Source organism: Anser anser (assembly GCF_964211835.1).
Source record: "Anser anser genome assembly, chromosome: 8".
Classification (NCBI taxonomy): Eukaryota; Metazoa; Chordata; class Aves; order Anseriformes; family Anatidae; genus Anser; species Anser anser.
This window is the reverse complement of record NC_139728.1, coordinates 23219748-23233604: the sequence shown is the minus strand read 5'-3', so window position 1 is coordinate 23233604 and position 13857 is coordinate 23219748. Positions and strand designations below refer to the sequence as shown.

Sequence of the window (13857 nt, the reverse complement as noted above, 5' to 3'; positions counted from 1 at the left end):
CCTGTTTGAGAAAGCTTCATGAAAAATTACTGTACTGTTTGTGTAACAGGACAACTGCTTGCACAGATGTTTCCCCAACAAATAGGGACACAAGGACAGTGCTAATTTTCTTCAGCTCTCGGTATTTTCAGAGGGCTTCTTAGGAAGGAGAAACTTGTTTGAATATCTAGAAGACTTTCATTTGTTTGTGTGAGGAGGAATAGTGTTCTCTAGATTGTTTAAAAAAAAATGCAGTGGAAGTAGGTCATCTGAGCAGAGGATGGATGCGAAGCTTTAATGAGACTGGAAGTCGGGCTGGTGGTACCAGCTGACTGTCTAGCTGAGATGCCCAGCTCTCTCCAGGGCCCAGCCTGAAGAGAAAAAAAGGTATTATTATGCTATATTCTCCAGATGGACAAGCCACTGCCAAACTGGGAGTCTGTAGCACAACAGGAATTTGAATCTACTTCTGGAGTCCTAAATGAAGCACTTAGATTGCATTAGCATTCAAACGCTTGGGATGAGGGGCAAAGACAAGCATGAGGCCCCTGCTCTGAAGGGCTGTGGGCAAGCACAAGGATGGGAGCGTCTGGGAACAGCGGTCCCAGATGCTTTAGGTCATGAAGACAGCGGTACACATGATGAGACAGCTCCTGGGAGAGCAGAGTAGAAGTATGAGCTATCCCTGTTGAGATGCAGTGAGTACGCTGGATATTGCTGGTGCCCTGAGGGAGACTACATCAGGTGTGGCTGCTGAGGCTCTCCTGTAAGAGAAGCCAGTTTGGGTCCACATTCAGAAACAATAAAATCTTTATCCCTGACACGAGAACAGTCATACGGGACCAGACCCCAAAATCTACCTTACCTATTGTTCTGCCTCAGCAGCTGCCGATAGCAGAGGCTTAGAGGACGAGGACCAAGCTGAGGGTAAGCTCTCCCCTGTGGGCCATTCCCAGTGGTCAGAAACATAGGGACCTTGTGAGCCAGGAGGTGCAGCTGGTCCGTTGTGTTTGTCAGGTCCAGTTGTGGCTGCCTGCAGGGTCTGAGCACATTAATGTTGTTGTACTCCGTGGCAGAGTCCTGCGATTTTTAATCACACGCTGTACAAGGAGCTGTCTCCTTTGTGGGCTTAAATCTCCTGCACAGTAATTTCACAGCTGTCTCTGAAAATGACAAATACTAATTTCTTTTTTGCCGCCTCCTTTCTGTACATGATGTTATAGATAGGTAAACACTGCTGCAGAAATCGGTCTTGCCCTCTTCTGGATTGCCAGAGCACCAAGCCATTAGGCAGAGCTGGATCCTGCTATCGTGCAAACCTTCAGACGGATGTAGTGGCATTTACAATTGGTGTGGAGCAACAGCAGATTCAGCCTGGTGCTTCCTTCCCTTAAGAGGCAATTAAAATGTGAATGCACAGAGAGGTGCCTGTTTCGGAGACCTCATGAAAACCTGCAGGGGAGTGTTTCTGTGGTGACCTTTGTCTAATGATCTTGCTGGACTATAAACTTGCAGGCTTTCTCAGGCTCTTGCAAACTCTCCTTGTGTGGGCCTGAGTCAGGAAACAGCACTGAAGGCTGCTGCTTTTTGCTTCTGTTGTGCTCAGGAATTGGGCTGTTGGCATGGGGCTGGTCTCATAGGGTCAGATGCTGTCCATGCACTTTCCTTCCACTGTTAGCCCCTGCTAAAATTCCCTATGAAACCACAGATCCCATATCCTTCCCATCTGTTTTCAGTTAGAAGCAGGCAAATTTTGCCTCTCATTTGGAAATTTCTGACTTAAGCTAATTTTTGAATTCAGCATCAAATGGGAATGAGCAGCTTCTCCAGAGGAAAGAGCCTACTGTCAGCGGAGGGTTGGGATTTTGCCTCTGAGGATGGCAGAGCTTCCCCCTTTCTCGTAAGTTTGAAGTTAGGAGCTACCAGTCTGGCAAAGCCCTCTTGGCAAATCATGAATGCTCGTGAGCTATCAAATCTCTGCAAGGCAGTGAATCTATTCTGAATTATACCAGTGGGAAATCTAGCCTTTAATTTTAGTTCTTGAATTAGCAGTTGTTTTAATCACATGAATGCAGCCTGCCAGGTTGTCAGGGCCACATATGCGGAATTCAGAACTGTTGTTTCAGTGGAGCCCTAAATATGTAACGTTTCAGCAAAGCCTTCCCCTTTTTATTGGGTTTATGGACCATTAAGTTGAAAGTGTGATGGAGAGTCGTGCGACAGCCAATGGTAAGCTGGAGCAGGAGCAGCCTGCTTCATCACTGCCTTGTGCAATTGGGGAACAGCTCACAGGTCATTTGGTATTAATTGACCCCATTAGGAGCTTGAGCACTTTATGAATGCTATTATACAACATGATAGCAGGGGACTCAAATCAATGACCCTGGCGGTCCCTTTCCATCTGACAGCCTCTCTTGAACAGATCTGGCTTATAGGGCCGATCCCGTTGAGCACCGTGGAGCCACACCAGGAGTTCAGCCACTCCAGTTTCTACCCAGCAACAGTCAGCAAACACCAAACGTCAGTTCTGCTGCACGTGGGACTCTCTCTCAGATGTGCTACGTGGAGATTTTCTCCAGAAAGCCCAACCAATGGTGTACTCTTCTACCACTTTTCTGATAGCGATGAATATGCTGAGCCATTTTGAACCTTATGTTACAGGGCCAGAGATTCCTTAGAGGTGACACTGAATCTCTGGAAGGGTCTGAAATGAGATTTGCCTGTTATTTCTTTCCAGAAGCTCAGGCAGTCACGTGTCTGATCAGTGCTGCTTTTCTGATACCCTCCTGCCCTCTTGCCCATGTTCTAGTTTGCTGTAGCTAAGGAGGAAGCTTGGTTTTTGCCTGAATTTTTATGCTGACCTGCGGGGTGAAATGCAATATGTTGCAGTAGAAGATGCTGCCGTATTGAGTGCTTGGGCTGGAGTAGTGCCTGGAGAATAGAGAGGAGAAGTAAGTGTTCATTCCTCTTCAGAGATTTCTCCTTTGACCTTTGTTTTTCTCCATCTCTGTGCTACCTTTTTTCCCTCTCTCTCTAGAGAGCATGAAAGCAATCATTTTAAAAAGGGGCGAATGATTCATGTTCGATCAGCTCCAGCCTGCTCCGTATAGGATTCTTCCGCAGTGAGCCAGAGAAGAGCCTCCGTTGAGTTGTTGCTGGCAACATCCCGGCTAGTCACAGCCGTGTGGCCATGGAGAGCAGATGAGGGCATGCGAGCGTCTGCGCTGCCTAAGCCGAGGAAGGATGACCTATACTCTGGCACACAGCTCGCAGCTTGCCTCCTTTCCTCCGGGCACCAGCTCTGCCGTCAGACAGCAGCTGGCTGCTCAATGTGGGAGCAAAGATCTCGGCTGTGCTTGCATCAGGGTCTAGCATCAGGGAAAATTTTTAGAGGGATGCCAGCAGCACCTTTGAGCGTACCTGAGATCCGATTGCTGGGGTAGATTTACATCTAAGTTTTTTTTTCTTTTCTTTTTTTTGTTCTTTTTTTTCCTTTTTTTATTTTTTTTCCTTTTTTTTTTTCTTTTTTTTTTTTTTATTTCTGAACTCTCCAGCTCTTACGCCCTGAGCACGTCCACCCCTCGGAGGTCCTGCCTCAGCAGCAGCCCCCCAGCCCGCAGTTACTCCAGCATCCCTCGGGGCGCTGTTTTTTTCATTCCATTTCCAGCTCTCGCCCCCGGCCCCTCACCACCCTGCCAGCAGCGGCTGAGAGCCCCCTGCCCCCGTGCTCTTCACCCTCGGAGGCCAATTCCCGGCCGGGGGTGTCCCCACTTTTTGACACCCCCCCCCCCGGTACCGCGGCTTTGTTCTGCGCAGCGGTTGGGGGGGGGGGGGGGCGGCTCGGGGCTGCCCCTAGCGGAGGCCGCCCGGGGGCTTCTTCTGCCGGGGAAGGGGCTGCTGGGCTTCGGGCACCCCAGGGGGGCGGGAGCTGCAGCCTGGAAGTAGAAAAGGAGGACTAAAAAAGAAGGCGGGGGGAGAGGCTGCGAGCCTGCCGGGCGGCGCTGGCCGCCGCAGGGAGGAAGAGGAGGCAGGGGAGGATGCGATGCTGCGGCTGAGCCCCGCCGGAGGAGGAGGAGGAGGAGGACAGCATCCTCCGAGGGGAAGGAGGGAAGAGGGCAGGAGGAGGCTGAGCTCGCCCGGAGCCTGCTGAGCCCTCCGGGGGGGCTCTGCTGGCACCCGAGGAAAGTTTCCCGAAGAGAGGGCAGGCGGCATGTGAGAGCCTCGGGCACCGCAGAGCCGGCGCTGCAGGGGACACCCGGGGCGCCCGCTCCCTCCGGCTCCAGCCCAGGTAAGCATCCCCCCTCCCAGGCACCCAGGCTCCCCCTGGCCCTGCCGGGGACTTTCCCGGAGCTCTGCCCGGGGAAAAGTCCGACGTTTCTCCCCCAAAAAACTGCCTGCGGCTCTGTATGGGAGCCTGGCTGGGCGTCGGGGTGGTGGGAGCTGCCTGGCTGCAGTTGCTGCTTGCTGCTCGCTGGGGTTTTTTTCCGTGGTGCCATCGCACCCCTGGGAAGGAGGCTTGCTGAGGGTCTTCAAATATTTTGGTTGTTCTGCTCTGGCGAAACGGTGCGGATGGGTGACAGCTCGATCCCCCCCGCTACAACTATGAGGGGAGCGCAGTTAGCGGTGGGTGATCCTGGTGCTGCTGGCGTGGCTTAAGGGATGCTCCTAAAATGCTGGCTGGGTATGTCAGCACGTCCTCGGAGCTCTAGGAACTCTCAGAGCTAGGAATAAGTCTCTGTTTGGCCCCTGAAAATACAGGGAGGGGTGAATATTCCCCTGGAAGGAATCGCTGTGTCCTCTGGATTGCCATTACTCGGGTTTGGATATGCAGCTTTTTTTCTTTTTTCTTTTTTTTTTTCCCCTTGACACTAATGCATTTCTAGATGAAACGTTTGGAGAAAAAAAACTAGATTCTAGCTGATAAGAAAAGAACCTGTTTCACGCAGCTCAAAGAAAACTTTTCCCTCCCCTAATGAAAAGGAAACTTGTCATTTTGGACAGGATGATTTGGCTGGAAGGAAAGTTGCTCATTTCTGAGTTGGTTAACTTGGTAAAAGTGGAAGCAGGAAGGTAAAAGCTGCCTTGTATCAACAGTGGGAACAGCTCCCCACTCGTGAATTCCAGTGACTGCATGGGGGATGGTGAGGGACCCCTCTCCCCACAGCATCAGCCCGTGCTCTAGGAGATGACAGGCTTCAGGAGAATTACGATGCTTCTGTCGTATGTGGCAATCAGTGTAAGGACGGGCTTTGTGTTCCAGGGTCTTATTGCTTAGAGGACGGTGTGAGGCATCCTGTGAGTTTAGTTGGTTTTTGCTTTACCCTCTACTGCTCTGCTGGCTTTCTCATCCCCGTTTCCTCCGGTTTCCCAGTGTTTTGGAATCCCCTCGGTGTACAAGCCCCAGAACTGCTCGCGCCGTTTAAATGAGATCTTAACCCCTGCCTCTGTTTCTGACCACTCCAACTAGCTCTGTGTGATGGTTCTGGGTACGTCTCCATACAAGTAACACAAACGAGTGGGATTTGGCTCTCTGTGCTTTGCTTTGATGCTATCCCAGCGTGCCTTGTGGCTTGGTCCCCCAGTCACCCCCATGTGCTTTTATTCCTCACCCAAGTGTGCGTGGCATAAATGCTTGGATTCACGTTTTCACAGCTCCACTCTGGGCTTTGTCATGGCTCTTGTGCTAGACCTGGCCCTTTGAACTTACAGAATCCAGGTTTGACAACCACAGATGCAGCACCAGAAGCCCAGCTTATTTTTTTTTTCTTTTTCCTTTTTTCCCACACTGCCTGCTCTGGTCTCTGACCTTTTGTGCAGGCTGCTACTGATGTGTTCCCAGACGCCCATCCCAATGGGCCTCCTAGAGTGATGGCTTCTGGCAAGCTACCCATCACCGCTTCCACTGCAGCGGTCCATCTCCAAACTTCCCGTCTTCCCTCGTCCCCTGCCAGCAGGCAGGTACCTGCCAGCGCCTGGCCAGCCCCTCGGCACAGCCCCAGAGCTCTCTGCCTGTCCTAGGCTGACCCGAGGAGGCACCGCTGCCTGCGCCAGCCCAGCTGCAGGGTGAAGGGTTTCCATCCTTCTCCAGCATGTGCCATGTCCCTATTTCTGTACTGTAGATACGATCCCCTCCCTCCTTCTGGGAAGTGGCTATGAATGCCTGGGAAAAGCTGATGGTAGCAGCACCCACCCAGAACCTGCTGGAGTGAACTGTCCTTGGGACAGGCTGCCCTGATTTGTTATCGGTAATGGTGCCTGAACAAGCCTCCTTGTCCTCCCGTTACATCCTGGGGTGATACGGGGAGGATTTTACCCCAGCTTAACCCCCTGGTGATAACCAAGAGCGGTGGCAGACAGGGAAAAAGAGCTACCAGGGTCTGTGCTGGCTGTTATCACCGCAGCCTTGAAAGCATCCAGAAACCAGCACGGTCCCCTTGGAGTAATTGCAGGTGACAGATGTGATGGGTGCCGGGTTGAAGCTCCTCCGGAAAATCTCAGTGGGAATGTGCCCTCTGGTCTCTGGCTTGCCTAGGAGCAGAGGCAGCTGGTGTGTTTGTTCATCCCGTTAGGGCTCGGCCCACGATAGCTGCCTGGCTCCCCAGGAGCAGGGATTCTTGCAGGGTGGAAGCTGAGGAGTCAGGAGGGAGCAAACCTTACAGAAAAAATCCGTGATGTGATTTAACGTGTGTGTGCGTTTAACCAGAAGCTGTCTTGCTGCTGTTCCAGGGCTGGTGAAAGAAGCAGAATCAGGGTTCCAGCTCACATCAGCGTGCCAAGGTTCCCAGGCAGAATAAAAGGACACTGCTGGAAAAACATCCGTATTGTTAGCCCGGCTAATGGAGAAAATGCCCTTTCTCTCCTGCATATTGTCTGTTCTGAAAAAATCTTTGCCTGCAGAGAGGCTTCCCTAGGCAGACATCCCCAGATGAGGAAGAATTGAATCCTTCAGTGCACCCGTGCCTGTCAGCTCCAGCTGATGTCTCACTCAACAGAAACTTCACTGGAAGTTCACTGCTGCACTTCATTCAGGTCTGAACAAAAGCCTGAGCAAAGGCAATGAGATGTGACACTGGAGAGAGCAGCAGAGAGAGCTTTGCCTCAGCTGGAGGTATGGGAAAATTTTATACCCTGGGAAGCATGTTGGAAACGGCCGGCTGATCCCACTGGTGTGTTTCAGGGTGATGGGTGAGGGGGTTTTATTTTTTTTCTGTTGTTGTTGATGATGTTAATTTAGTGGCTGCAGTGTTAATAGCACAACAGTGATTTTTGGCTCTTCCAGTAGAAATCTGCACAGTATCAGTTTTCCCCTTATGAAATATTCCACAACAGAGGCGGGAAGAAGCTAGGGAGCCAGGCAGGGGAGTACGAGAGAGCAGACTGCTGTTGTTTGCAGTCAGGCTGGGGAGAGAATTGCTCTCCTGCCTGTAAAATCAAAGGCATCACCAGCAAACTGCTGGCAATTTGGCTTCTGGCAATTTGGCTTCCCAGCGAAGTTCAGTGAACACAAAGCCAGCTCCGATCACATCCAATAACCTCTGCCATGGACAAGTTGCTCTGGTCGGCCAGGGCTATGTGGCTTAGGACGGGTAGGTCCCCACATGGGACCTCTCCCAGACCTGTCTGCTTGTGCAGGAGCTTTGCACAAGTTTGGTTTTATACCTGCTGAGGCAGACAGGCTTCCTTGCCCCTTCTGTGTGATCTCCTGTGATCACAGCCAGCGTGGTGTGATGCGTGTGATCCATATTGTCTGGGCCATGACTAGCGCTGCGAGACCAGCTGCTGCCCGAATGGACAGCAAATACAGCTAAAGAAGCTGTATTTTAAGGGAAGAGTGGGTGGAGCAGAGTCAAGAGAAGTAGGCAGCGGGTCCCAAGCCTGTGTGAACCACGTCTGAGCTGATGATGTGGGTCTGCCTGCTCAGCCACACAGCTGCCGTGCTCTGCTGAGGCTCGGCCTGGAGGCAGAGCCAAGGTCTAGGCCCCAGGGCATTGCGTGCTCAGATTCAGTCGTGCTGCATCCATCTGGATGGCTAAAGGCATTGAATGCACTGACCTCAGTGCTTCAGCCTGAGCTGGCTGCGTGTGACCAAGGCCTGGGAGAGCCCAGACTTGAGAGCAGGCCTGAATTTTCACTTACCTTTTGGTACCAGCAGACTTGGAGAAAATGCTGGTCACCTTGGATGGTGGTGGACAGTCGCCTTTGGCATGTTGCTCTAACAGCCGCATATTCTTCTCTTCTCCAGGGATTTCAAGGTAGCAGGAGACCAGCAGTAGCCTTCTCAGCACAGTGTGTGCCCTGCGAGGACTGAGGTGACCTCTGAGACTCGCCTCAACATGTTCAGCGAAAAGAGCAGCGCCTCTTTGACCCAGAAACCTATCCAGAAGAAGACACGACCTCAGGGCCTCCCCTCCCCTGCTCTCTGCTGCGCCTGTGGACTTTGCATCATGCTGGCAGGGATCAACATCACGTTAGTGGGAGCGTTTGCGTTTGGGACCTTCCTGCCCGTGAACAACCCCCCCATCATCATTGGACCCATCTTGCTGGTGGTGGCCTTCACCTTCTTTGGGGCCTGCTGCATCTGCAGCCGGAGGCCACCGGCTCACGGGGCCAGAAAATCCAAGCCGGGATCCAACATTGGTCTCATCAAACCTGGCAACACGGCCTTTGAAATTGAAACGAGCGAGCACACGGTGCAGGACACCACTGCGGTCCAGCTGAGCCCCACCAACTCCCCCATCTCCTCGAAGAAGTCCACGCCGGTGCACGAGAGCACGAAGACTTGCAAGCTCTTCACCATGGAGGGCAATGGGCCCGTGGCCAAGTACACGACAGGAGGAGAGGCGATACAGCTCAACTTGCCCAGGGACCTGGCCGCATCCTAAACCCGGGCAGAGCTTTTACCAGCAGCCAGCCAGATGCTGCAACAGGTGGGCTGGAGTCTGAGGCTGAGGTGCTTGTGGAAAGCCAGCAGGCAGGCTTCTCTGAATCAATTTAAGGAAGAGGGATGCCACAGCCAGAAAACACCGGATTTTTGCTGAAAGGAACGTGCCCGTTACTTGGCTTCACAAAGAAAATTGCTAATGATGTTGCTGTGAAAGGATGAACTGAAAAGTTCCTGGGAAAAGACCGGCTTTTTGGGGAGCAGAGTGGAAGAGTTCTACTCCTGAATTAATTTGTCTAGCAGAAGGTGGAAATGTGGTGGCTGAAGGAGGGGCTACACGGGGTGCTGACAAATGACAGCGCATTTTTTTTTTCCAGAAGTGAAGCAAGTCTTGAATGTAATGGAAGCAGGAATGCAGTAAATTACAGCTTGCTGCCACTCAGTCACAAGAAGATTTCAGCATTTTAGAGCCGGGCTTTTTGGCAGTAGGGACAAAATATCTGTGTTTACTGTTTGAAAAAGCAATGTGAAACAATCTCCCCTCCTCTGAAAATCACCGCCCCATTTCTCCTTCAGTTGGGTGACTTTACCATCTGTGATAAGAGACGATTAATCACAGGGATTGCAATTAGCACTGGCATTTTCCTCTTGTTTTAATCATGCTGGGCTGCAGAGGTGCTGCTGGGAGGTCAGCCAGGCCAAACCCTTGGGGACAAGCTCCTGGGGTAACTGGAGGCTGGGAGAGCCTGCAAATGAAATCTTTGGGCAATGATTATATCGTGAGTGCTGGGGGGAGGCATCTTTCTTTCCATCATTTTGTGGAAGGCTGGACTGGGACACATCAGCTTGTGGCAGGGGGCAAACAGTTGTATGGGTTTCAGTATAGCTGTGCTGGAAGGTGCTGACTGTATCTCCTTTCCTGACGTGCCTGCCTGACCCATTGCACAGTGGGCAATCAGTATGGAACTCCTTGCTGCAGGAAACCAGCTGCTAAAGGCGCTCCTGGGATTGCGAAGCAATGGGATGAGTTTACAGAAGAGAATTCCTAAAGAGCTGTTCAAGGCAAAGGCAGCAGGATAAAACACAGGCGTTGCTTGCCCAGAGTGCACTCCCAGCCTCCAACCAAGGCGCTATTGCTTGGGAATTTCCTGAGCTGGAAGTGGTGCCTGTATTTAGTAGCCCTGAATTGATTTTTTTTTCTTCTTTTACTCCTTGAGTGTTTGTCAGCTTTTATCATTTGTGCTCCTGCAGCATGGAGTTGTACAGCTTAATGAGAGGCCATAAAGGTCCCTGCCCTTGTTTTATTTTCAGCCTGCACCCTACTAATTCTCCTTGATACCCAAGCCCCCAAATTAGACAGGCCAGCAAACAGCCCATGCATCCCCACACCACTCAGGTTTTCTGGGGCCTTTGTCACGTTTCTTTCCGTCATCTATTTCCAGTGGTACTTCACATCTCCTGTAGACAGAGGGAGGTAATGCTTCCCACCTTGGCCAGCACCCCATTCAGCCCAGCATCAGCACCTTGCCAGGCTGAGGACATCTCAGCCCCGAGGCTTTAACCAGCAGATGGGTGTAAGGAGAGGTGGGAGGGATGAAAGGGAGATGGCTGATATGTTGGGTTAAGGGATGGCACCTGGGCACATGGAGGGGCTGGCCAGAAGAGCCATGCTGCTGTACAGGCCATGCACGGGGTGTGCTGGTTGTCTGGGGAGCTGCTGGGGAGCTGATGGCCCTTTCATGAGCTCGGGGAGGATGAGGTTGAATTTCTTGCCTTGATGAGAGGGAAGAAAAACTCTGGCTTGAATGCTGCAACAGTTTGCTGCCTTGAACAACTGCTTCTACACCGGAGAATGACTTGTGACACCAGTGTGATTTTAGCAGGGCTGCTCTGCTGGCTGGAAGGGGCAGGAGCAGGCCCAGGAGAGGGACTTGTCTCTGGGAGATGTGGGTTCAAGTCTATGCTACAGCCTCCAGGTCCTGGGCAAATGGTTTAATCGTACTGCTGCTCAGCTGCCTGCCTGTGCAGGAGGGAAAATAACTGCTCCCAGCTCCACAGAGCCGCTTTGAAGATGAGCACATTGCCAAGCAGCAGGGCTCGTATCAGCACACCTGAATCTGGAGGCTGCTTGAAGGTGGACGAGTCTGTGTGGTCTGATCTCTGCGTGATCCCTTTTTAGAGCTCATTTTCATGGGCAATCTCCGCTTCCAGCACCAGCTCCCCTTTGGCACGTGGGAACTGCTGCACTGAACAAAAGGCTCCTGTGATTTTTGCCTGCTGGTGATTGCTCTAGCAATTAAACAGAACAGGTTGCTGGTCTGTGTTTGGCTCCCAGCTGCTGGCTCCCCAGCCTTTTGGAATAGCTCACAACACCCTGGAAGTCCTTTGGAGGCATTGCCCTTGTGAATACAGGTATCGCTGCAATTTTCTTTGAGTGCTTGGAGGCAAAAAGTAGTAAGATCGAGTGGTAACCATACGAATTAACCCTCTGCTTACCGAAGGCTTGAAAACTGAGTCTGGAGTACGTGTACTAGAATGACTCCTTGTGACAACTGCACCACAAAACGCTACCAGTGATGGGTCATACAGTGACAATAAAACACAAGGCTCCTTTGGCAGGAACGGTGGCAGATGCAGGACACTGAGGGCCACCGAAGACCTCAGAGCGATTCTCCCTTGCACTGTGGCATCAGACAGCCCTGGGACCTGGCACATGCCGTGCTGCACACACAGGCCTCCTTAATTCTGGTGTTGCTCTGGGACCTGACACCCTTGGGACCCAGAAGACAATAAGAGGCAAGGACAGCGCCCGGGTGAGCAGAGGCGTAGGACCAGAGGGACGGCAATGCCCTGGCATGGTGGGTCTATGCCGAGCTGTGACCCTGACCGGCGCAGGAACATCTGCTGCCTTCCTCCTGAAGCATAACTGCCCTGCTTTTTCCTTTTTCTGTCTTTCGGGATTTCCATGTCTCTCTGTCTGTCTGCCTCTGTGATTGGCCGTGACTGATGTTGTGAATCTCGTGCCTTCTTGTGTCTTGAAACGAGGAGAGTTTCTTGTGCTCCGAGTCAGAGTTTCTGGTGTGAGTCTTTTTTTTTTTTTTAATTAATATTTATATGTGTGCAATGTGGAATTTAGAAAAGACAGACCCATTAAAAGAATTGCACTCAACGAGCATTGGGCCTGCCTGCTCTTTCGATCTACCACTGCATTCTCCCTTTCCACAAGGCCGTGTGTGTATTCCCCACAACTGGCTGTGTTCATTTGGCCTCGTGCTCCACACTCACTTGATTTTCTAGCCAGCACAAGTAACTGCAAGGAAAAAATTTCCTTAAAAGTTAATGTTACCTGTTCTGAACTCAGCTTCTCTGGCAGTGTAAGAGTGGGCCAGGTTATTTTAGCTGATCCTGTCCAGTCCTGGGTATGGGTGTTGTTTCGTTTGTGGTGTGGGAAAGGGTAAAAGCTGTATCTGTGCATGTCTGGGTGTAGGACTGGTGCCATCACCTTTCTGGGCTCCTTCTGGGCTTAGCCCAACATGGGCTCTTGGAGATGAGGCAAGGAGAGAGCACAGCAAGAATAAAGAGGATTTGAGAGCCTTGCAAATTCACCCTGTCAAAGGGCTTCTCTCCAATGTGCAGCCAAGTGATCTGAAACGAGAGGAAATCTCTCCATGCCAGGCAGCCTGGCTGGTTAAAGGCCTGGGAAATGAGCTGGCTAAGACGGCTGCGCTGCCAATGTGTGTCAAATGAGAAGCCGCTCCCTTCAGAAAGGATTTCTTCTGGCCTTTGGAAAGAACTTCCCAGAAGGGCTTTTCTCTTTTAAAAGTGGGAGCAGAGAGAAAAGCACAGGGGGGTTTGCTGAGCTTCTGCTGCTGCTCTCCTAAACCTGCCCCAGGCCCGTTCCTGCAGCAGCACCTGCCCAGCACCGACCCCGACCATGAGCTTCTCTGCCCACCTAGAAGAATAAAGCAGAAATGTAACATGGAATCTAACTAGCTTTTTCTGGTTCTCAGCCTAAATTTATACAATGATAGAATATCCCAAGTTGGAAGGGACCCACAAGAATCATTGAGTCCAACTCCAATTTATTCATGACTGGTTTATTGCCTGTTATCCTTGTGCCAGTGATGTCTTCACACTGAGATACCTCTAGGCAATTTCTACCCCCGAAATATTTTATATTTGTTGCAGATTTCCAGGAGCCCACAGCAAACTTACAAACCTGCCAGGTCCCTCTTGGGCAAGAATTAGGATGTTTTTTCCTGGGCAAGTACTGTAAGAGGAAAAAAAATCAATGACAATGCAGAAATATCCATAAAAATATGAAGTCTCCATGTGCAAAGTCCCTCTTAAATATGTAACTGAGCTTTTATGCCGTTAGTCTGCAGTGAGCCCATAGCAAATGTGCTCAACTTAGAGGCTGAAAGGCTGCTTTTCTCCAGCTGCCAGATGCTGTCAGCATCCATGGGAGAGACCCTCAGACACAGGCAACTGCCCCGCTGCAGCGTGCTTTTGCAGAGGCTTTCTAAAACTCCTGACTATCACACTGATGGCCCCAAAAAGCTCCTTGCGTGGCATGGCCTCAGAGAAACAACTGCCCATGTTCCCAGGATGATACAAAACCACGGTGGGATGCTCATCCTCCTCCTCTGCAGCACCCTCTCCAGAAGGACCAAGGACACAGAGCATCTCCCCCGGTGCTGTCCTACACCACCTGCTCCCTCACACCTCCTAGGAAAGCTGCGAGTTTGATGTTTTTCATTTTATCCTTGACTTAAACATCTCAGAGCCTGTTTGCCATGTAGTGGCAGTGGCTCTTTTGGGGCTTCTGCTGTCCCACTGCCACCCCTGTGGAGCCCCAGTGAGGAAGGGACCAGGGCTCAGGCTGCAGAAGGCAGCTGGGCCATCGGGGTTAGTCAGTGAGGATTGTTCCTTACAGGCTTGTTTCCACAGCTCTGTTCAGTCTAATTTACAACGTCTGTGGAGAGGAGATTTTGCCG

At 51.5% G+C, this 13857-nt stretch overlaps 1 protein-coding gene across 3 annotated transcripts; it reads left to right on the top strand.

Moving 5' to 3' along the window:
• The first annotated feature begins 3805 nt into the window (after positions 1–3805).
• Positions 3806–12025, top strand: TMEM275 (transmembrane protein 275). Of its 3 annotated transcripts, none has more exons than XM_083846552.1 (3): positions 3806–4267; positions 6706–7087; positions 8222–12025. In XM_083846552.1, the coding sequence occupies exon 3, from the start codon at positions 8313–8315 to the stop codon at positions 8859–8861; it is 549 nt and encodes a 182-aa protein (XP_083702678.1). In that variant the 5' UTR covers positions 3806–4267; positions 6706–7087; positions 8222–8312; the 3' UTR covers positions 8862–12025. The 3 variants fall into 3 exon arrangements, with proteins under 3 accessions (XP_083702678.1, XP_083702679.1, XP_083702680.1); XM_083846553.1 differs by having other exon boundaries at positions 6706–7145; XM_083846554.1 differs by lacking the exon at positions 6706–7087.
• Positions 12026–13857: the final 1832 nt, after the last annotated feature.